The sequence below is a fragment of the Schistocerca gregaria genome, chromosome 4 (genome assembly GCF_023897955.1).
Source record: "Schistocerca gregaria isolate iqSchGreg1 chromosome 4, iqSchGreg1.2, whole genome shotgun sequence".
Taxonomy (NCBI): domain Eukaryota; kingdom Metazoa; phylum Arthropoda; class Insecta; order Orthoptera; family Acrididae; genus Schistocerca; species Schistocerca gregaria.
This window is the reverse complement of record NC_064923.1, coordinates 99,355,900-99,378,797: the sequence shown is the minus strand read 5'-3', so window position 1 is coordinate 99,378,797 and position 22,898 is coordinate 99,355,900. Positions and strand designations below refer to the sequence as shown.

Sequence of the window (22,898 nt, the reverse complement as noted above, 5' to 3'; positions counted from 1 at the left end):
TACCTCTGCATTACCCCTTTTAATTTTATATTGTGAATCTTGTACTTACTTGTCACCACACTTTGCTAATCCCACTATATCTAATTTCAACCTATCTATAAGTTACTGTAACCTACTTATCTGATTAAGGGATCTATGAGAGCCATCCAGAAAGTAACACACTTACTTTCTGTGACATGTTGAAATAGGTGCTACAGTAGAAAATCCCATCACTTGTAAGATGTCTTCTGTGATTAGGTTTTTGTTGGCAAAAAAGTGCTGACCATTGAAATTTATCATGACCTTTGTGATGTGTGCAGAAAAAGATAATGAGTGAAACCTGGGTGAAGCAGTGGTGCACTGATTTTAAAAATGACTGTTTCAATGTTCATGATGAGGACTGAGTGGTAGGTCTAGCCTTGTGACTGATGGACTGGTGATGAAAATCACTGACAAAATTTATGAAATATCATTTCATGATTAGAGAACTTTTGCAACATTTTCCCAAATTCCACGGAATTTGGTGCATCAAACTGTGGCTGAGAAGCTTGATTACCACAAATTTTGTGTTAGGTATGGTCCCAAAATCGTAAAGGAAGAGCACAAAAACAGAGACTGGTTGGAGCACTGACCTTCCTTGAACATTATGAGAAAAATGATAACAAAGTTATCAGTTGTATTCAAACTGGGGATGAGACTTGGGTGAAGCAAGTCAGTTGTGAAACAAAAAGGAAGGGGACTCATAAATTCCCTCACGATACCAAGAAAGCATTTGCAAACACTGTCTGCAAGGAAGATGATGGCTACTGTGTATTGAGGCTCTTAAGGGAGTGATTCTCATTGGTTTCCTTGGACGTGGCACAGCAATTAACTCAAAGAGGTATTATCAAACACTGAGAAAGCTAAGGTGAGCAATGCAAAACAAGTGTCAGGGAAAACTAATCGCAAAAGTTTTGTTTTTTCTTGACAACACACGTCCACACACAGCCAATTGTACCCGAGAGCACCTATGGGAGTTGTCTGATCATTGGCCACACAGTCCGGCTTTGGCACCGAGCAACTACCGTATCTTCCCTGGAATGAAGAGATGGCTCGCTACACAATGCTTTGATACTGATGCCCAACTGTATGCTGGTATAAACCAGTGGTTGCAATTGCAGGTGGCAGATTTCTACAGAGAAAGTATTGTACCACGGTTTGGTAAATGCCTCACTCTGAATGGCAATTATGCATAAAGGTAGCTTAAGAGTGTACCTTTAAAATACGTATAACAAAATTGGATTTTTCTATATTGTTATTTTTTAATTTCAAATGTTACTTTATGGATAGCTCTTAGAACATTCCACACTCCATGGATTGCTAGTTTTATTTTACCTGGTGACAACATCCTCCTGGATAGTCTCTGCCATAAATCTGGATGGGGACTACTTTACCACTGGAATATTTTATCCAAAGGTATGAAATCATCATTAAGTCAAACAGTAGAGCTGCATGCCCTTGGGAGAAATAATGGTTGCTATAGTACCAACACAGTAAGGCCAAACTGTTGAATGTTACAAGGAGAAATCAGTCAGTCATAAAGACTGTTGCCTCTGCAACTACTTAAAAAACTGCTGCCACTCTTAGGAATCACAGGCTACTCTCGTCTCACTATAGACACTTTGCTGTTGGATTGCACCTACAGTACAACTATCAGTGTCATTGAGGCACAAAGACCACTCCACCTTCACAAACATACCAATTTGATCGTTGTACAGTGGGCTATAGAGAGACAGTGTGTTAGATGAGAATAAGGTGATTCACATCTTCAGTGGTATTGACAGCTAGGGGGTGAGAGATGCGGTACTGCAGCCACAAGCGCACTCTTTTCAGGTATAGAACTGACTCAAATTTCATCTTCTTGAGAAGTAATACCCATCTGTGTCAAGCTAATCTGGTTGATGCATTTCTTGCATGTGAAAGTATCCTTTGCATGGAATAGCCAGCAAAATCACTGGTATTAATCTTATGAAGTTTACCTGGGATGCAATGGGGAGGTGAACTGCAACCCATCCGACTAATACCAAAGGACTCCACCATACATGGGAACAGCCCTCTCTAATTATGATGATAGACCGATAACAGATTGCATTGCTGCATACTGTTGTGTGGCAAACTGGTATAACCATATACCTAAAATGTTTATTATAATGGACGGAATTATTTTTTTTGTTCGTTTTTTAGTGAGATGTACATCTTTAGTTAGTCTGGATACCGTTTACGACAAAAGTATTGTAGTTAGTCTATCTCATTCATTAACACTTCTGTTTTTCTGTTTGGAAAAAAAGTTTTTTTTTTTAAATCATGCTAAACTTCTGGATGTTAGTGCATTTCTTGTATAGTTGTTAATATGGAAGTTTTCCTTTTAGTATTTCATTTGTATCTTATTATTTAGAAATACAAGTGTAGAAATCAATATAAACCATTTCTCATTCCAAATCACAAAGTACTGATGGGTTACAGTTTTATCTTTCATCAAGACAGATGTCATTACTGGAGCACCAGCTCAGTTGGAAAAGAGTGAGAGAGGGTTTCATCCTTGCCTATCTGAACACTGTAATATTGTTTTGGCTGTTGTAGTTACAAGAGGACCATTTCATTAAAAACAGCTCAGTCAAGTTAGGTATATTTATTCAATTCCATATCCGATTTTAGGTGTTTATCACATTATAAAATGGATCGCAAAGAAACTGAAAGAAAAAATTTATCTTTGATATATCAAAGTTGTTATCAACAAAAGCAAAACGAGGATAATGGAATGTAGTCGAATTAAGTCGGGTGATGCTGAGGGAATTAGATTAGGAAATGAGACACTTAAAGTAGTAAAGGAGTTTTGCTATTTGGGGAGCAAAATAACTGATGATGGTCGAAGTAGAGAGGATATAAAATGTAGACTGGCAATGGCAAGGAAGGCGTTTCTGAAGAAGAGAAATTTGTTAACATCGAGTATAGATTTAAGTGTCAGGAAGTCATTTCTGAAAGTATTTGTATGGAGTGTAGCCATGTATGGAAGTGAAACATGGACGATAAATAGCTTGGACAAGAAGAGAATAGAAGCTTTCGAAATTTGGTACTACAGAAGAATGCTGAAGATTAGATGGGTAGATCACATAACTAATGAGGAAGTATTGAATAGGATTGGGGAGAAGAGAAGTCTGTGGCACAACTTGACTAGAAGAAGGGATCGGTTGGTAGGACATATTGTGAGGCATCAAGGATCACCAATTTAGTATTGGAGGGCAGCGTGGAGGGTAAAAATTGTAGAGGGAGACCAAGAGATGAATACACTAAGCAGATTCAGAAGGATGTAGGTTGCAGTAGGTACTGGGAGATGAAGAAGCTTGCACAGGATAGAGTAGCATGGAGAGCTGCATCAAACCAGTCTCAGGACTGAAGACCACAACAACAACAACATGAATTGTTCAGCTTATAAAAATTTTTATTGGCCTTTTTAAATGATGTCTACTACCGGCACCTCTTCTGTATGGCCGCATGGTGTAGCTGCGTGATCTGAGGCGACTTGCCACAGTTTGCTTGGCTCCTCCTGTTGGAGGTTCGAATTCTCCCTCGGGCATGGGTGTGTGTGTTGTCCTTAGCGTAAGTTAGTTTAAGTTTGATTAAGTAGTGTGTAAGCGTAGGGATAGATGACCTCAGCAGTTTGGTCCCATAGGAAATTTCCTTTTCTTCTGTGTGGTCAACTACCTAAATCAACACAAGTGGACATATGGATGGAGAGCTGTTGATATTTACACTAAAAACAGTGTGTATAAAAAAATTTATTTCTTATATTGCAGTGACATTTTTTATGCAAACAAAAAGTATTATAACAGTTTTCAGCTTGTCTGTCCCAAAGTCTATTTAATTCTTTTTGATTTCTGTGAAGGCTGGAATGCCCATTGGTCATGCTCTTCATCATCAACTTCATCACTATCTGCACCATTTTCTTGTATTTTACTGAAGGAACTTGTTGCTGTTTCATATAAGATTAACTCCTTTCCTCCAATAATGTGAGGTGTAGAACGCTGATATGGTAGACGAGCCTTAATAGAAGGAAAACCGAGAAGACAATTAATACATTTTATAATGGAGTAGGTATCTTGCATCTGCTGTTTTTCTCTATATTACAATATTTCATAAAGTAAGCTGCACAAAGAATATAAAAAAACACACACACATAAATTAATGTCAAGAAGGAATGATTCATTCCTGTGATTCAGAAGCAGAGCTGAATAATCTATAAGTACTACCAATAAATGCACTGATTTTTTCCTACACTGTAGCAACTCAAAATGACCATCCTACCACAGGATCTACTTCAACAGATGTACCAAACACTAGATTTGCTTTCTGAACTCAAATGAAGACTCAAAATTATTCTTTTAAAACTATTAAATCTTTCCAAGCACTAGTTTTCAGCACAAAAAATTGCTAGAATGAGCCATGTCATCTTTCTACAGTAATTAAAGAAAAACTTTTAATGTTGGTTGAATAAATTCCATCAAAGGGAAATTCACCTGAGAAAAGTAACAAATATGAGACTAAATTACTGGTCCACACTTACCTTCAGTTAGTAAAATGTTTAGCACCACCGACAGATGTGTAAAAGTAAAAGTGATGAAATTATCTTAGCTTTTAGAGCTATTAGTTCCTCCCTTGGATAGGAGAGAGTGGGGAGGATCAAAAAGGAAAGGCAGGCTACTCTGTTCACAAGATGTAGTGAAGACAACAGTCAAAAAGATGATAGAGGAGGCATCAGAGAGTAGTAGGCCAGATAAGGTACTTTGGTGAGCACTTCACATTTTGTGTATCCCATAATATTATCCTGAGGCAACTGCTTGATATCATAAGTGGTGGCTGTTTCTTACTGCTGGCAAGCTGTAACTGAAGAGTCACATTCTAATGAACTGTTGTACGACTGGGAAACATATGCACTAACAAAAGTGTGAGGTTTCTGCTTAAGTTTATGGTTACACCTGGGGATGAGTCTGATGGTATAAATATTTATGCCTCCTCTCGGTACTGAGTCCTGTCCAAATGAACTTCGATGCAGTCTCAGTTTCTATCTCGATGGGTTTGGGTTTTTTGCTAACTGTGAAAAGACATCACCTACATTTCCCAGTAGATAAATTCAATGTATTTTCAGATTTACATAAAAGATCTGGCTGCTACCAATTGAGTATTTTTGCCAGCCTGCTTTACCTCATATTATTATGGGCTCCACTACTTCAATGTCTGGGACTTAGTTTTGATTGCATTGGCAGTTGATCACTAAGATTTAATGATCTCTGTTGGGGGACATTAATTTGGACCTTGAACTGATACTGCAACTGCATCTACATCCATCCTCTGCAAAACAACTGTGAAGTGGAAGGAAAGAGGGTACTTTCCAAAGTACCAGTTATTAGGGCCTCTTCCCGTTTCATCCAAATATGCCTCTGTGCATACTGTAATCAATCCAATCTTGTCTTCATGATTCCTACAGGAGGAATACATAGGGGGTCAAAGGATAAGACTAGTGTCATCATTTAAAGCTGTCTCTTAAAATTTTGTAAATAGGCTTTCTCAGGATAGTTAATCTCTATCTTCAAGCATTTGCCAGTTCAGTTCCTTCAGGGTATCTGTGACACACTCCCACTGGTTAGACAAACCCATAAACATTCACAATACCCTTCTCTGTTTACATTCAGTTTCCCCTGTTAGTCCTATTTGGTATGGGTCCTAAACACTTAAGCAATATTCTAGGATGGGTCACCTATACCCGGGCCGGTGAAACATGTCACTTGACAGCTCACATGTGGTTGGCTACACTGCGATAGCGAGGTTGCAACAGCTGCCACCGCACACGCCCACAACTCCGAAGTATGTTTTGTAAATGTAAGCTACAATCAACATTTATACGTAGGTGCAACAAAAAACGTTTTTCTAATAATGGAGAGAATGTCGACGGAGACTAAGAGTTTGATAGTATATTAAACCAGGTAATAAAAACACCCGAAGTTAATGACAATATCTTTAAAAAGTTGTTCCAAATTGTTACAGTAATAGCTGCATGTAAAATGTCGTATAATAATGTAATCTAAGCATACCAAATAACACGCTATCCACACTCATAGAAAGAAATAAAGCAAAGCGTGCATAGCCTATCCAATTGCAGAGAGAGAAAAATATTAATTCTGTATACATTTACATTAGCCAATTTATGATGTCAATGGCGCAATTCCATCCAGTTCTCCTTCACTGTCATCGGAACTAGCGTCAAAACCGTTGTCTTTGTCATCATCATCATTAAGAGAAATCATTAATATTTGTTTTCATTTATAATGCGATCTATAGTATGTGCTTCTCTTATTAGTTTAGCAACAGGGCCTACTTTATTGGCAGGAATCGGCGCATGCCCATGAACAGAAACAAATTCTTTTTCTTGCTCGTAAAACTCACGCATCCCCCATAGCAATTCCAAAGCCTGACTATTTAATGGCACTCCGCGGCACAATGGATTGTCGGCATGGTGAACGACATCGTTTTGGTGACATTGTTTAACAAACAAAAACTGTAGTCAAGTCGGTAACACAACACAACACAACAACAAAAAATGGATCAAATGGCTCTGAGCACTATGCGACTTAACATCTGAAGTCAAGCGCCTAGAACCGCACGGCCACACCAGCCGGCACAACACAACACAACACAACACAACAGCGCACTAACATACAATGTTTACATGGAAGCCGGCAATGTGGTAGCGTCAACGCCGGAACCTGCTTTTGTTCGGTGCTGCTACTGATTCAGAAGACACGGTGCCTCCCATTCATCACTTGTTTGTTAGTTATAGTACCAACTCTACGGCACTTGGTGAGTGACCTTGAAGTGACATGTTTGAACGGCCCAGGTTTTTGTTTTGTTTTTAGGTGCTTTTTAAGCACTCTCTATTGTACACTGATTGCATTTCCCTAGTATCCTACCAGCAAATTGAAATCTGATATCTGCTTTACCTATGACTGACCCAAAGCAATCATTCCATTTCACATTACAACATAGTTACATCCAGGTATTTGTAAGAGTTGATTGATTCCAGCTTTGATCCACTGATATTAACAGTCATAGGATTCTACATTTTTTTTGTTTTGTGAAGTGCACAATTGTACATTTCTGAACATTTAAAGCATGTTGCTAATCTTTGTACCACTTTGAAATCTTATCAAGATCTAACTCAAACTTGATGCAGCTTTCTTCAGACAGTACTTCATCACAGCTAACTGAATCACCTTCAAAATGCCTGAGGTTACTATTAATATTGTCCACAAGATTGTTAATATACAACATGAACATCAAGTGACCCAACATACTTCTCTGGGTACACCTGTAATTACTTCGACACAACAGGCACAGGGTAATAGAGATTCATGTGTCTGAAATGATCTATGCATGAAGCATACAGCAACTGCCACCGTCATACCTTAGCAAAAGACTGACTGAGAATCCGGGAAAATTCTGGTCCTATGTAAGCTAAGGCTTCCATCCAACCACTCGTTGACCAGTCTGGTGCAAGAGTTGAAGCTAGCAAAAAGAAAGCTGAAGTTTTAAATTTCTTGCTTAAGACTTAGTCAACACAAATGCAAACATACCATCATTTGACCATCAAACAGACTCCCATATGGACAACATAGCAATAAGCATCCCTGGTGTAGAGAAACAATTGAAAGAGTTGAAAACAAATAAGTCACCACGTATGGATGGAAACTCAATTCAGAATTAGAAAGCGTACTCTATGGCATTGACCCCTTACTTAGCTTGCACTTATCACGAATCTCTCACTCAGTGCAAAGTCTCAAGCGACTGGAAAAAAGCACAGGTCACTCCTGTACATAAGAAGAGTAAACGAATGGACCCACAAAATTATAGATCAACATCCCTAACACTGGTTTGCTGCAGAATCATTGAATATATTCTCAGTTTGAATGCAACAAATTTTTTTGAGACAGAGAGGCTTATGTCCATCAATCACCATGGTTTTAAAAAGCATCACTCGTGTGAAACTCAGCATGCCCTTTCTCACATGATGTACTGCAAACAGATGAAGGGCAACAGGCAACTGGATTTCTGGAAAATGTTTGACACAGTGCCCCATTGCAGGCTGTTAACAAAGGCACAAACAGATGGAATAGGTACACAGATATGTAAGTGGCTTGAAGACTTCTTAACTAATAGAAACCAGCATGTTGTCCTTGATGGCAATTGTTCATCAGAGACAAGGGTAGGAGGAGGAGATTAGTGTTTAACGTCCCGTCGACAACGAGGTCATTAGAGACGGAGCGGAAGCTCGGGTGAGGGAAGGATGGGGAAGGAAATCGGCCGTGCCCTTTCAAAGGAACCATCCCGGCATTTGCCTGAAGCAATTTAGGGAAATCACGGAAAACCTAAATCAGGATGGCCGGAGACGGGATTGAACCGTCGTCCTCCCGAATGCGAGTGCAGTGTGCTAACCACTGCGCCACCTCGCTCGGTTGAGACAAGGGTATCATCAGGATTGCCCCAGGGAAGTGCGATAGGACCGCTATCATTTTTGATATGCGTAAATTAGCTGGCAGGCAGAGTGAGCAGCAATCTGCAGTTATTTGCTGATGATGCTGTGGTGTATGGTACAATGTGGAAGATGAATGACTGTAGGAGGATACAAGATGACTCAGAGAAAATTTCTAGTTGGTGTGATGAGTAGCAAGTAGAAAAATGTAAGTTGATGCAGGTGAGTAAGAAAAACAAACCTTTGATGTTCGGATACAGCATTAGTATTGATCTATATGGCACAGACACATCATTTAAATATGTGGGCATAAAGCTGCAAAGTGAAATGAAATGAAATGAGCATGTGAGCATTGTGGTAGGGAAGGCAAATGGTCAAATTTGGTGTATCGGGAGAAATTTGGGAAGTGTGGTTCAGCTGTACAGGAGACTGCATACAGAATGCAGTACTGCTCAAGTGTTTGGAATCTGTACCAGATCAGATTAAAGAAAGATATCGAAGGAGTTGAAAGCTAGGCTGCTAGATTTGTTACCGTTAGGTAGGTTTGAACAACATGCAAGTGCTGGGGAGATGCTTCAGGAACTCAAATGGGAATCCCTGGAGGGAAGGTGACGATCTTTTCGAGGAACATTACTGAGAAAATTTAGAGAACCAGCACTTGTAGCTGACTGCAGAACAGTTCTACTGACAGCAACATAAATTTTGTGTCGGGATCATGAAGATAATATTTGAGAAATTAGGATTCATACGGAGGCACATAGACAGTCGCATTTCCCTCGCTCTATTTATGAGTGGAACAGGAACGGAAATGAGCATCAGCAGTACAGGGTACCCTCTGCCACGCACTTTATGGTGGATTCTGGAGTAAGTATGTAGATGTAGCTGTACATGTTGATCTGTCGATAACTATCCAGCCAAGATAACATGGTGCATACTTCCTACCAAAAAATCCTCAAAGCATAGATGTGGTACAAATTGTAAGTCAAATGCTTCCTGGAAATTGAGAAATACTTCATTTACCTGACTGCCTTGATCCATGGCTATCAGAATGTCATGTGAGAAAAGTGTGAGTTGAGTTCCACATCATCAATGTTTACAGAACCTACACTGGCCAGTATGGAGGAGGTCATTATGTCTTCCAACTAGTAGGCACTGTTTTTGTATGATGGATTCACGGTAGACTGTAGTTAAATGAAGGTCTAACTCAGCCACAAATCTGATGCAGAATCTGATACGGATATATTGGGGTTTGAAGCTTTGTTCAATTTTAGTGATTCCAACTGTTTCTCAACACCACTGACAGTAACATCTACTGTATATCACTCATCTTTGGAGTGGTGTGAGAATTCACCTGAAGCAACAACTCCAGATTTTCATTTGTACAGGAAAATTTGAAACCCAAGTTCAGTGTTTCTGCTATTGTTATGTTACCCTCCGGTTTCATTCCGTGTCTCATCCATGAGTGTCTGGACATTAACTTTGATACCACTAGCAGCCTTTACATATGATCGGCACTTCTTTGTCTTTCGTGAGAGATCCTTCAATAATATTCTCTAATGGTAATTATTGATGCTTTTATGCACTGTCTTATAGACAGCCAAATATGTTTCACTCTCCCTCTAACTATTGCCCTACACTTTGGTTTACACCCACTATGGTAGTAGTCTCTGTTTCTTTAGAAGTTCCTCTATAGTGATTGTATACCATGGAGTATTCTAAGAGGTATATGTCTTTCAAGTGCATGGTCAACTATTCTCCTAAACCTGAGTCACAGTTCTTCTAAACACTCTTTTCCAGAAGTAAATGTTTTGAGTGCATTCATAAGCTATGACACTACTGCTTATTGTTTTAGTTTGCTGAAACTCTAATCCCTTCTACTTGTTTTAGTTGCACTTTGTACTTTAGTAATCATTGTTACTACTAATGGCTCAAGGTCACTGATACCAGTTTCTATGTGGATATCCTCAAAGAGGTCAGGTCTGTTTGTTGCCATTAGACCCAATATATTTCCATCATGAGTGAGCTATCAAACAATTTCCTCTAGTTAGTTCTTAAAGAAATCATTTAGTAATATTTTGCAGGATGTTTTGTCACACACCCCAGTAATAAAACTGCAATTTTCCCAACTGACTGCTGGATGATTAAAATCCGTTCCAACAATGACAGTATGAGTGGGGGTTTCCTACAGCTATCAGTATAAGGACTAGATGAAATGTCACCTCATCTAAACAGAAAAACCCCTATGTTACCTCCAAACGCAAGCATGAACAGGCAAGGATTTGAATGTGACTCTTCTTAAATATGACTTCACTGTTTTAAAAAACTGACCTCTGAGGAAACTGCTGAGACTGATTCTTCATTCTTCCCTTCTTACTCTTTTGCAAATCTATTGGAAAATAATATGCTTCCATTCATATATATTCTAAATCAAATTAACTGTTGTCTAATAAGCTAATTAATACATGTGAGGCTAGGTGTTGAATAAAGTGAATGGTGAGCATTACATTAACAACTACAAGAAGCACAAAAATACATACCTTTCTGAATTTTTTGAAGTTTTCAACTGTGTTATCCTCTTTAACACTGCTAACAGAAGAACATTCATTTTTTCGGATGACCAAGTCCTTCAGCAGGATAGTTGTCTTGTTGACACCAATAGTAATGTGGCCATCATCATCATCTTCTTCTTTGACCTTAAAAAAATGAGGAAGTAGAAACGTAAACAATTTAAGAGAAAGGTGACCACTTACCAAATATCAGAGGTGATGAGTCATCAACAGGCACATAAACAACACACACACACACACACACACACACACAGAGCCACTGTCATCTCAAGGCACGCAAAAACAACAATGGCCATGTGTGTGTTTTTCAAAATCTGAACAATAACTCTGTACACTAGCTAGCAATTTCTAACAGCCTTATTTCATTCAAATGACCTGTCTGCCACTCGCCACTCACCAATTCTTCTATGTGGTGAGTAGCAATTTACCACTTTCTAATTGTTGAAATTAACAACAACAACAACAACAACACATTCAACCAACAAATACATCACCTAGAACAAGGGACATTATTCAGTTTATACACTCCCTTATACACTGTAATAAAGTGAAACATTAAGATATAAAAACAGATGTTCCTTCTTTGATTGAAAAATGAAAATAATGCCCTAGCAGTTTCCAATATCTTTATCTTCTACATGTTTTGAAAAGTTCAACTTAACCTTTAAAATACATTAATACAAACTATAGAAAATAAAAAATACAAGATTTCAGCATTTTTATGTAAAATCACATTTTAAATGCTTTTATTCTCTCCTTTTCTTGTTTTCCCACAATTGACGATTCACTTCCTCACAATGCTGTACTCCAGACGTACATTATCATAAATTTATTCCTCAAAGTAAGACCTATACTTGATAACAGCAGACTCTGCCCTCCTAGCCTGTGCTAGCCTGTACTTATATCCAGCTTGCTCCACCCGTAATTTGTTACTTTGCCACCAAGGTAGCAGAATTCTTTCACTTCATGTCTTATGTGGCCAACAGTCATGTGCTGAAGAAAAGAAGAGTGGCTGGAAGTGACAGACAATAACCTGCATCTACTTAAGTCCACAATGTGTCCATGGTATACTTCCTGCCAGCCACACAGGGGGGATGAGGTCCTACAACATAACCTGAAGGTTATAATGATAGTTCTAGAAAAGTATGTTGATTATTGAAAAGCTTATATGGCCTGGCACACTGCTGCTCGAATGAGAGATCCACTAATTATGTGATGGAATTAGAATTTAAGAGAAGTAAAGCTGATCCTTGTGTCAGAAAATTTCTGACAAGATTTTCTTCAAACTCTATGTTGATGACTGACTGACTGACTGACTGTGACAAATAATGACTGTGAACTTAAATAATTTATTGAAGATCTTGAAAGACAATTCAGAGTAAAATCAAAGCCAGCATCATATTTCTTAGACTTGGAAATGATAGAAAAGAAGATGGGCCCATTCAAGTCAGTCAGACTCACTACACAAAGAAAGTTTTGGAGGGCTTTGGCATGAGTGACTGTGGAGCTGTAACAACTCCAATTATCAAGGATGATGGCATAGAAGAGAACCCTATCAACACTGAATATCCTTATCGACAAGCAGTTGGGTTCTTGATGTACCTAATGTGTGGGACAAGACTAGGCATATCATATGCTGTTGAAGTAGTATCTAGATGTCTTGAAAATCTAACAGAGCATATGTAATAACTTCTAGTTGAACAAATATATTTCAAGGAAGATGCAATACATGAAAGTCACAGATCAAGTAAACAGAGTAAGACGTGTGTACACTTTAACAGTCAAATCATAACTGAGTCCAAGTCTAGTGGCCGCTGGCTGGCTGGCCGCTTAGGTGGTGCTGCTGCTGCATGGCTGGCAGACAGCGCCGCACGTAGAGGATGCGTGTAACTGCGCGGCGGCACTTTGAAAGATTGGTGAGTCACAACACTTTTCCCCCCTTTGAATTTTTTGCACAGGTCTTGATGGAGGTGGCCTGTAGATTGCTAACATTCATAGGTGTTGTTTGACTGGACATAAAGTCTTGAGGAGGAGGCTTCCTGTATGTACGGAAGTGTCCCCGATGATAACAGGTCAAGATGACAGGAGACGTAGGGGTTGGGGCCCCGTGCACCAATCTGCCCGTTGTGGCAAGTTCGGTTGTTATAACAGGAGACACGAGCGATGTGTCAGCGTCTGTAGGAGAAGGAGGCGAGTAGAGTTGCTCTGACAGATGATGGTCATCTGGTTCCTGCATGGGCACGTCTCCTGGTAGCGTCAGTTCTTGTGCTGGCACCGATATGATGGTGAGAGGACTGCTTTGTGGATAATGAGAGATTCCAGTATCCCGAGTGTCAGGTAGAGCCGAAGGTGGTGTAGCGGCATCCGGAACAGGCACTGCCGGCACACGAGGCCGAAGCTGGTCCGAATGATGCACTGCAACACCCATGTCCGTCTGGATTTCTAACAGGCGTCGGCCACAGTGTTGTAAGATGCGGCTAGGACTCCATTTTGGCCGCCTGCCATATCCCCATACCCATACAAGGTCGTTGGCGGTGAACCGGCCAAGCGAAGGCACCCATGGCCATGAGGTGGAAGGCTGCAGGAGATGAAGTGGCATGCGGGGCTGTTGGCCATGTAGGAGCTCAGCCGGGCTGTGGTTGCCCATGGGGGTAAAACGGTAAGAAGCCAGAAATTGGAGAAGCACATCATCAGCAGAAGAAGTCAGGAGTTTCCTCATCTGAGCCTTAAATGTGCGGACCTGTTGTTCAGCCGCACCATTTGACTGTGGATGGAACGGAGGGGCTGCGACATGCATGACACCGTGACGGGCACAAAAATCCGCAAAATTGGAAGAGGCAAATTGGGCACCATTATCAGTAACAAGAGCAGAGGGAAGGCCTTCTAAAGAGAAAAAGTGAGCTAGAGCATTGGTGGTTGCCACGGTGGTAGGCGACGTGCAACGGACAATGAAAGGAAAGTTAGAGTAGGCGTCAATTACGAGGAGCCAATAAATACCTAAAAAAGGTCTCCTGAAGTCAGCATGAATACGCTCCCAGGGCTTCTCAGGTGAAGGCCACGGTAACAAAGATGACTTTGGGGCGGTGGCCTGTGACGCACAAGGGCCGCAGGCAGCGATCACGTGTGCGATTTCAGAGTCGATGCCGGGCCAGTACCCATGACAGTGCACCAGAGATTTTGTGTGAGAGACACCCCAGTGCCCTTTGTGAAGGAGGCGCAAGACCGAAGCACGCAAAGATGCAGGTACCACAACACGTGGCAAAGCATTTTCGGTGGAAAAGAGGATAACACCACTAGCCGCGAGGCGGTTACGGCAAAGCGTAGTAGTTCCGCAACGGATCAGAAGTCTTAGCGGACGGTGATCAGGCCAACCCTTCTGAATACAGCTTAAAACCCAGGAGAGGGTAGGGTCAGAACCCATAGCAGCGGCCAGCCGGTCCCCAGTGATGGGGAACCCGTCCAAAACCCGCTGCTCGGCAACATCCTGGTGGAAACACAAAAGTTCGTCCCTATCGAATGCCAGATCAGGACCCATGGGAAGGCAAGACAGTGCATCAGCATTCACATGTTAAGCCATCAGCTGGAAATGAATCTCATAATTGAAACGAGACAAGTAAATAGCCCAACGCTGGAGGCGGTGTGCCGCCTTGTCAGGAAGTGACGTTGATGGAAGAAACAAGGAAACAAGTGGTTTGTGATCCATACCAAGATGAAATGTGGATCAATAGAGAAAAACACCAAACTTATGAAGAGCATAAATAATGGCCAAAGCTTCTTTTTCAATTTGAGAATACTTTTGTTGGGCATCCGCATCGCATGACGCGGACCAGTGAAAAGGCACGTTTTTATGCAAAAGGCGATGCAACGGCTGAGCCACCGAAGCAGCAGACGATAAAAACTTGTGATAGTATGCTATTTTCCCCAAGAAGGCCTGCAGTTCCTTAACAGATGTAGGGCGAGGAAGGGCATCGATCGCAGCGACAGTTTGCTGAATCGGACGAATACCATCCCGAAACAGTTGAAACCCCAAGTATGTGATAGATGCCTGAAAAAGTTTTGAATATTCTGAAGATTACACTTAAGAGTGGTAGTCTGTAAGACATGAAAAAGTGTGCGGAGATTTTGAAGATGTTCGTCAGTGGTGGAGCCAGTGACAACAATGTCGTCCTGGTAATTTATATACCCAGGGACAGTGAGCAATAATTGTTCCAAGAATCGCTAAAAGAGAGCAGGGGTGCTGGCAACCCCAAATGGCAATTGTTGGTATTGACAGAGGCCGAAAGGCATGTTAAGGACCAGAAACTGTGGAAGCAGCGTCGAGAGGAAGTTGATGATATGCTTCTGACAGGTCAAGTTTAGAAAAATACTGGCCTCCAGCAAGTTTAGTGAACAATTCTTCAGGTCGAGGCATAGGGTAAGTGTCGATAAGGCATTGAGCATTTACAGTGGCTTTGAAATCACCACAGAGATGACTATCACCATTTGGCTAAGCAACGACGACGACAGGAGAAGACCACTCACTGGAAGTGACAGAAAGCAAGACCCCTGAAGCAGTGAGACGATCCAGCTCCCGTTTGACGTGATCATGAAGGGCCACAGGAATGGGCCAAGCCCGAAAAAACTTAGGCCGAGCAGTGGGTTTGAGCGTGATATGAACTTCAAAGTCGTTTGCACGGCCTAACCCAGGAGAAAAAGGGACGAAAATGTCGTCAACAACAAATCCAATTGAGCATAAGGAATAGCATCAGAGACGATATTGACAGAGTCATCCACGGAGAACCCAAAAACGCAAAAGGCATTGAAACCAAAAAGATTCTCCGCATTACTATGGTCGACCACAAATATGCGAACAGTGCGAACGACAGATTTGTAAGGTACCTCAGCATCAAATTGTCCCAAGAGAGAAATCTTCTATTTATTGTAAGTTCATAATTGCCTAAAGACAGGTGACAGGATTGGAGAACCCAACTAAAGATACATCTGAGAATTTATGATAGTGGCAGCAGAACCAGTATGCGCTCGGGAGCATACTGCAGTCACGTCAGCCGGCGGGGACACGCCACATGCTTCGTTAACATTGCCCAGAGGTTGTGTTTCCCTGACGTTGCCCTATGCCTCTATTTGCGCTCCAGCGGCGCAAGAAATTTCGAAAGACTGAGAGGTGGATAGGACTTCATCTAGAGTCGTATTTGCCAACTGAAGGGCACATTGCCTAACTTCTTTGCCGGGCACTGATCAGATAATAGCATCCCGTACCATGGAATTGGCATAGGATTCTTTGTGAACTTCAGTAACAAATTGACACTTTCTATTGAGGCCGTGAAGTTCAGCAGCTCAAGCACGATAGGATTGATTCAGTTGTTTTTGACAACGATATAAGGCAACACGAGAGGCTACCACATGTGTTTGCTTTTGAAAATAGACAGACAGATGTGAGCACATTTCATCCAAGGACAAAGAAGCAGGATCTTTCAAAGGAGCCAATTGCGACAACAACCGATACATTTGAGGTGAAATCTATGAAAGGAACAGAGACTTACATGTTTGTTCGTCCACGACATGAAATGCCAAGAAGTGCTGTCGAAGACGTTTTTCGAAATCAGACCAGTCTTCTGCCGTCTCATTGTAAGGAGGAAAAGCCGGTAGAGACAATGACGAGAGATGCCCCGCATTTGATGATGCGACGAAATCACAAATCGCATTTGTGAGAAGCATTTGCTGTTCTATGAGACCTTGCAATAGTTGCTCTAAAGTAGCCATGGAAACTTGTGGGTCAACGATGGAAAAGAAAAGTCACTACCTCGTCGCCAATTGTAATAACTTCAAGTTGAACAAATATATTTCAAGGAAGACGCAATATATGAAAGTCACAGGTCAAGTAAACAGAGTAAGACGTGTGTACACTTTAACAGTCAAATCATAACTGAGTCCAAGTCTAGCAGCCGATGGCTGCATGGCTGGCAGACAGCGCCACATGTAGAGGAAGCGCGTAACTGCGCGGTGGCACTTTGAAAGATCGGTGAGTCACAACAGCATGTAATAAGAGGAAAAAGAATTTTTTGCTTTTTGAGAGGCATCTATGACTATGGACTTATTTAGAAAAATGGTGAAGACAACGGCATTCTCTTGAATGTTATAGTGACGCTGATGAAAGAGGTGATTTAGGGACTGGACGATCTACCTTAGAAGTTCTCTGACTGTACTTTGGTGCACCTGTTAGTTGGATGAGTCAGTGACAAACTTCAGTTGCAATCTCTACTACAGAAGCTGAAGTTGTAGTGGCTGGTGAAGCGGCATGAGACATGGTTTGGATGAACGGACTTTTAACTGAACTTTGCCAGCTAAAGGATTCGAAACCTTTCCTACAAGTGCACAATGAAGCTGCTGTTCGACTACCACAGAATACTGAATTCCACTGATGGACAAAACATTTTTGTCTCAGACACTTCTTTGTTCAAGAATTAGTTACAGCTCATGAAATTAACATTTTGAGAGTAGATACAGAAAATCAGCGTGCGGATTTGTTAACAAAACCATTATTTGCTACCCAACTAAGACAGTTGTGCAAAAATATGAGGGAATGTAAGTTATTAAATAAGGAAGCATGTTAAAGTTTTGTATTGTAAACAGTCTTACTTAATAATTTAACTGAGATTTAAATATCTCTGTTTTACCAGACAGATTTTTTTGCATTCTTTGCCACAATGGAAATTTATTATCATTGTTAAGTTATATTCTGTATACTTCAAATAAACCAGCATTTTTTTTATTTTTTTTATTTTTTATTTTTTTTTGTTCTACGAAAAACTTGTGTCATTCCCAAATAACCAAACAAGTTCTGCCTGCTAGTAATTTGAGTAATATTAGAAATCTGGAACAATATTACCTTATTCTTCCTACTTAGTGAAAACAAGAATAAGATCACCCTGGTCAGTTTCAGTCACACATGAACTAAGTGAGTAGTGGACTAAAATTTTATTTCAGTTTTATAATGGAGAGACTTATTATCTGTAAAAAGCAGGCTGAATGAACTTTTTTGAATAGTGCTAGTCCGGCTACAATTAACATGACTGAAAAGTATTGTTATCCTCGGCATTAATGGTACACATGATAAACAAAATACTGAATACTTGCAATATTATTCCAATGTAACCATGTGTGTTTTGTCTGAAAGTTGAAAACTGTACGCATGGTAGTATTCTAACTTGGGTGTGTTTTTCGTATAGTCCTATTAATAAAAAGCATAACTGAGGCTGAAACATTTATTTAGTCCATCAGTACCTTGGTGTGTGCAGCTAGAGCTTGAAAACCACATTGAGACTGACCAGCAGAATCAACTAACAAAGACCTGAGATCGAATCAGTTCAGCACTAGACTCTATGATCTGTCAGTCTTGAGACGTTACTGCATAGTCACCTCAAAGGATTAACAATTTTCTTATTGGGAAGGGATATTAAACTTGGAGTTATACGGTATGCATTGTAATTAACGGCGGCAACTGACATGGCTGGAAGTACAAAAGCAGAAGCAAAAACAGTCCAGTAAACACGGGTTCACAAACAAGTCCTATGAAATAACGTGAGACACAGCTGCTTTCCAATATTCACCTTACAGAAGCAAAATATTCAGTACTGTTGACAGACATAATGCAATATCTGAGCAAAATTTTGTGGAACACCTCATGTAATGTGGCTCTGACTACCAGATGTCACAAGAGTACAAAAGGAGGTGTGTGTGTGTGTGTGGGGGGGGGGGGGGGGGGGGGGGTATTTTGTTGTCAGTAGAGAAGCAATAGCTAACACTCTCAAATCCAAGACTGTACCAAGCAGTACTGAATGTAGGTTTGAGGGCAAAGAGTAGAGTGTGCTTTACCATGGTCAACAGTTAAGTTTCATGAGAGATTAGATTAGATTAGATTAATACTTGTTCCATAGATCATGAATACGACACTTCGCAATGATGTGGAACGTGTCAGGTTAATAAAAGATGCCTGTACAAGATATTACATTACACAAAATATTGCATGACACTAATGTTTAAGTTAGTTTTTCCCCCCTCCTTTAATTTATATCTAAAAATTCAGCCAATTTATTTTTAAATGTTGGTTGACTATCTATCAGGCTTCTGATGCAGTTTGGTAGGTGACCAAAGACTTTTGTGGCAGCAAATTTACCCCTTTCTGTGCCAAAGTCAGATTTAACCCTGCATAGTGAAGATCATCCTTTCTCCTGGTGTTATAGATATACACACTTCTATTACTTTTGAACTGGGTTTTATTAACAACAAATTTCATAAGTGAATATATATACTGTGAGGTTACTGTGAGGATCCCTAGATCCTAAAATAGATGTCTGCAGGATGACAGTGGGTGGGCTCCAGCAATTAATCTGATTACACGTTTTTGAGCAATGAATACTTTTCTACTCAATGATGAATTACCCCAGAATATGATGCCATACGAAAGCAGTGAATGAAAGTAGGCATAGTAAGCTAATTTACTGAGATTCTTATCACCAAAATTTGCAATAAGCCTAATAGCATACGTAGCAGAACTCAGACGTTTCAGCAGACCATCAATGTGTTGCTTCCAGTTTAACCTCTCATCAATGGACCCACCTAAAAATTTTGAAAATTCTACCTTAGCTACAGACTTCTGTTCAAAGTCTATATTTATTACTGGAGTTGTGCCATTTACTGTAAGGAACCGTATATACTGTGTTTTATCAAAATTTTAAAGAGAGTCCGTTTGCTGAGAACCACTTAATAATTTTGTGAAAAACATCATTTACAATTACATAACTTAGTTCTTGGTTTTTGGATGTTATTACTATACTTGTATCATCAGCAAAATGAACTAACTTTGCATCTTCATCAATGTGGAATGGTAAGTCATTAATGTATATCAAGAACAGTAAAGGACCTAAGACCGAACCCTGTGGGACCCTGTACTTGATAGTTTGAGGAATCAGCTGTTGTTTTAACATTACCCGAACCACTTATTTCAACTTTCTGCATTCTTCCAGTTAAGTATGAATTAAACCATTTGTGCACTTCCCTCCTCAAACCATAATGATTTAGCTTATCTAAAAGAATTTCATGATTTACACAATCAAAGGCCTTAGAGAGATCACAAAAAATACCAATGGGTGATGTCCGGTTATTCAGAGCGTTTAATATTTGATCAGTGAAAGCGTATATAGCATTTTCTGTTGAAAAGCCTTTCTGAAAACCAAACTGACATTTTGTTAGTACTTTATTTTTACAAATATGGGAGGCTACTCTTGAATACATTACTTTTTCAAAATTTTTTGATAGAGCTGTCAGAAGAGAGATTGGGCAATAGTTGTTGACATCCGACGTATCCCCCTTTTTATGCAATGGTTTTACAATGGCATATTTCAGTCTATCAGGGAAAACACCCTGCTCCAAAGAGCTATTACATACGTGGCTGAGAATACTACTTATCTGTGGGGAACAAGCTTTAAATATCTTGGTGGAAATGCCATCAATTCTGTAAGAGCTTTTACTTTTCAGTGAGTTTATTATTCTACTGATTTCAGAGGGAGAGGTTGGTGGAAATACAGTTGTTTCAAACTGCACAGGTATGGCCTCTTCTATTAGAAGCCTTGCCTCTTCTAGTGAAGATCTAGATCCTCTTTTCTCCACAACATTTAAAAAATGATTATTGAAAATATTTTCAATTTCTGATTGTTTGTTAGTACACTTGTCATTCAGTCTTATGGCACTAAAGTCTTCCTGTGCTCTTGGTTGCCCTGTTTCCCTTTCAATAATATTCCAAATTGCTTTAAGTTTATTATCAGAGTTACTGATCTCAGACATGATACACATGCTTCTGGACTTTTTAATAACTTTTCTTAGTACCGCACAATAGTTTTTATAATATTGAACAATTTCGGGGTCAATACTCCCTCTTGCTGTTAGATACAGTTCTCTTTTACGGTTGCAAGATATTCTTATTCGTTTAGTTAGCCAAGGTTTTTTTTTTTTTTTTTTTTTTTTTTTTTTAATTATGTTTAACTATTTTCTTGGGAAAACAATTTTCAAATACCCTTAAAAATGTATCGTGAAATAAGTTATATTTCAAGTTTGCATCGGGTTCCATATACACTTCATCCCAGTCTAGCTGCTTTAGGCTTTCCCTAAAGTTTGCAATATTTAAATTGTTAACTGAACGCACTGCTTTGAAATTCTAATTTGATACACTGCATGGAGCTATGTCATGTACTGTAACTAGCTGTGTACCATGATCCGAAAGACCATTCTCGACAGGATAAGCATTTATGTCCTTAAACTTATCTTGGTCTATAAAAAAGTTATCTATCAATGTCCTACTGTTCTTTGTTATCCGAGTAGGAAAATCAATGACGGAGCTCAAACTGAAAGAACTGAGTAATACTACAAGGTCATTCTTCCTATTACACCCTTTCAGGCAATCAACATTGAAATCCCCGCAAATGATAATTTGCTTCCCCTGTCTGACAGATAGCACAACAAAGCATCCAAGTTTTCTAGAAATAGCTGGAAATTCCCTGAGGGGGACCTATACACTGTTACAACTATGAAAGTGCCATCATTTAGTTTTAGTTCAGTGGCACATGCTTCCATATGTTGCTCTACACAAAAATTTTTAGTTTCTAAATTTTTTACACTGTGGAAGCTTTTGACATATATGGCAACTCCTTCTCTCATCATACTATCTCTACTTACATGTGCAGCTAATTTGTACCCATTGATGCTAACCTTTTGCATATCAGTGACAATGTGATGCTCAGACAGGCATAGTACATCTATTGCATTCTCAGTTTCTATATCATCTAAACAAAGCAAAAGCTCATCAATTTTATTCTTCAATCCCCCAATATTTTGATGAAATATACTAACATTATTTTTCACTTTACTTTTGTGAGCATCTTGAACTTTTTTTAACATCTTTAGTACTTGCCTGGCTGAGTTTCCCACTGGACACTGATCGTACACTAAAAAAGAGTTTCCACCATGAGATGTAGTTCCTCCCCCCTTTAAATTTCCTGCTATCAGCCCAGCCAGTTTACCCTTCCCTTTCTTGTTGAGGTGTAGGCCATTTCTAGTATAGTCCCACCTACAGAGTGAATCAACAGGAACTACACCAATGTGTGCCCCTGCACCAGATCCAAGTAGCCGTTCCAACTCCAAATTAACTCTCCTGACAGAAGAGCTCAAATGAGGATGGTCGTGGCGCTCCAGAACCGACACAAACCCAACACTGGTATGACTCGATGCTGATGCAATCTTTGCCAGGTCACACTCTATGCTGTACCCCGGATCTCTGTCAATACTGTTGCCCGGCCCACCCACAATAACCACAGTATCTTCCTTAGTAAAGCCTCTACATAGTGAACCTAAATCCTCTGTAACCTGCCCCAGCCCAGCACTAGGTTTGAAAAAACTTGTGACCCGGTATTCTGACCCTAATTCATCCTGCAGGAGTTGGCCCACACCCCTAGCATGTGAACTACCTAGCAACAAGACTTTCTTTCTCTTTGCAGACTTCCCTACCTTCTTATTCAATTTGCTGCTGAAAGCTTGTTGAGCCCTGTCTACATCTACTTCTGTGAAAGGCTCATCAGTTTCTGACTGAGGCAACAGGTCAAACCTATTTTGTACATTAATAACAAAGCTGTCAGAAGAATTTCTTGGCCTGTTCCTTATGCCTGTTGCCACTTACCAGCCCTGTTTACCCTTCTCCCCCCTTAACCTGCCCAGTTCTCGCCTAGCCTCATCTAACTCAGCCT

General features: G+C 40.1%; 1 protein-coding gene across 1 annotated transcript in view; it reads right to left on the bottom strand.

Annotated features, from left to right (window-relative positions):
• Positions 1 to 3,774: 3,774 nt before the first annotated feature.
• LOC126267297 (nibrin-like) overlaps positions 3,775 to 22,898 on the bottom strand; it is a 179,017-nt gene continuing 159,893 nt past the window's right edge. The window contains exons 9-10 of the mRNA XM_049972374.1: positions 11,077 to 11,232; positions 3,775 to 4,058 (exon numbers count right to left, since the gene is read on the bottom strand). Coding sequence (XP_049828331.1) covers positions 3,873 to 4,058; positions 11,077 to 11,232 — 342 coding nt within the window. The 3' untranslated portion in view covers positions 3,775 to 3,872. The remainder of the gene's footprint in view (positions 4,059 to 11,076; positions 11,233 to 22,898) is intronic.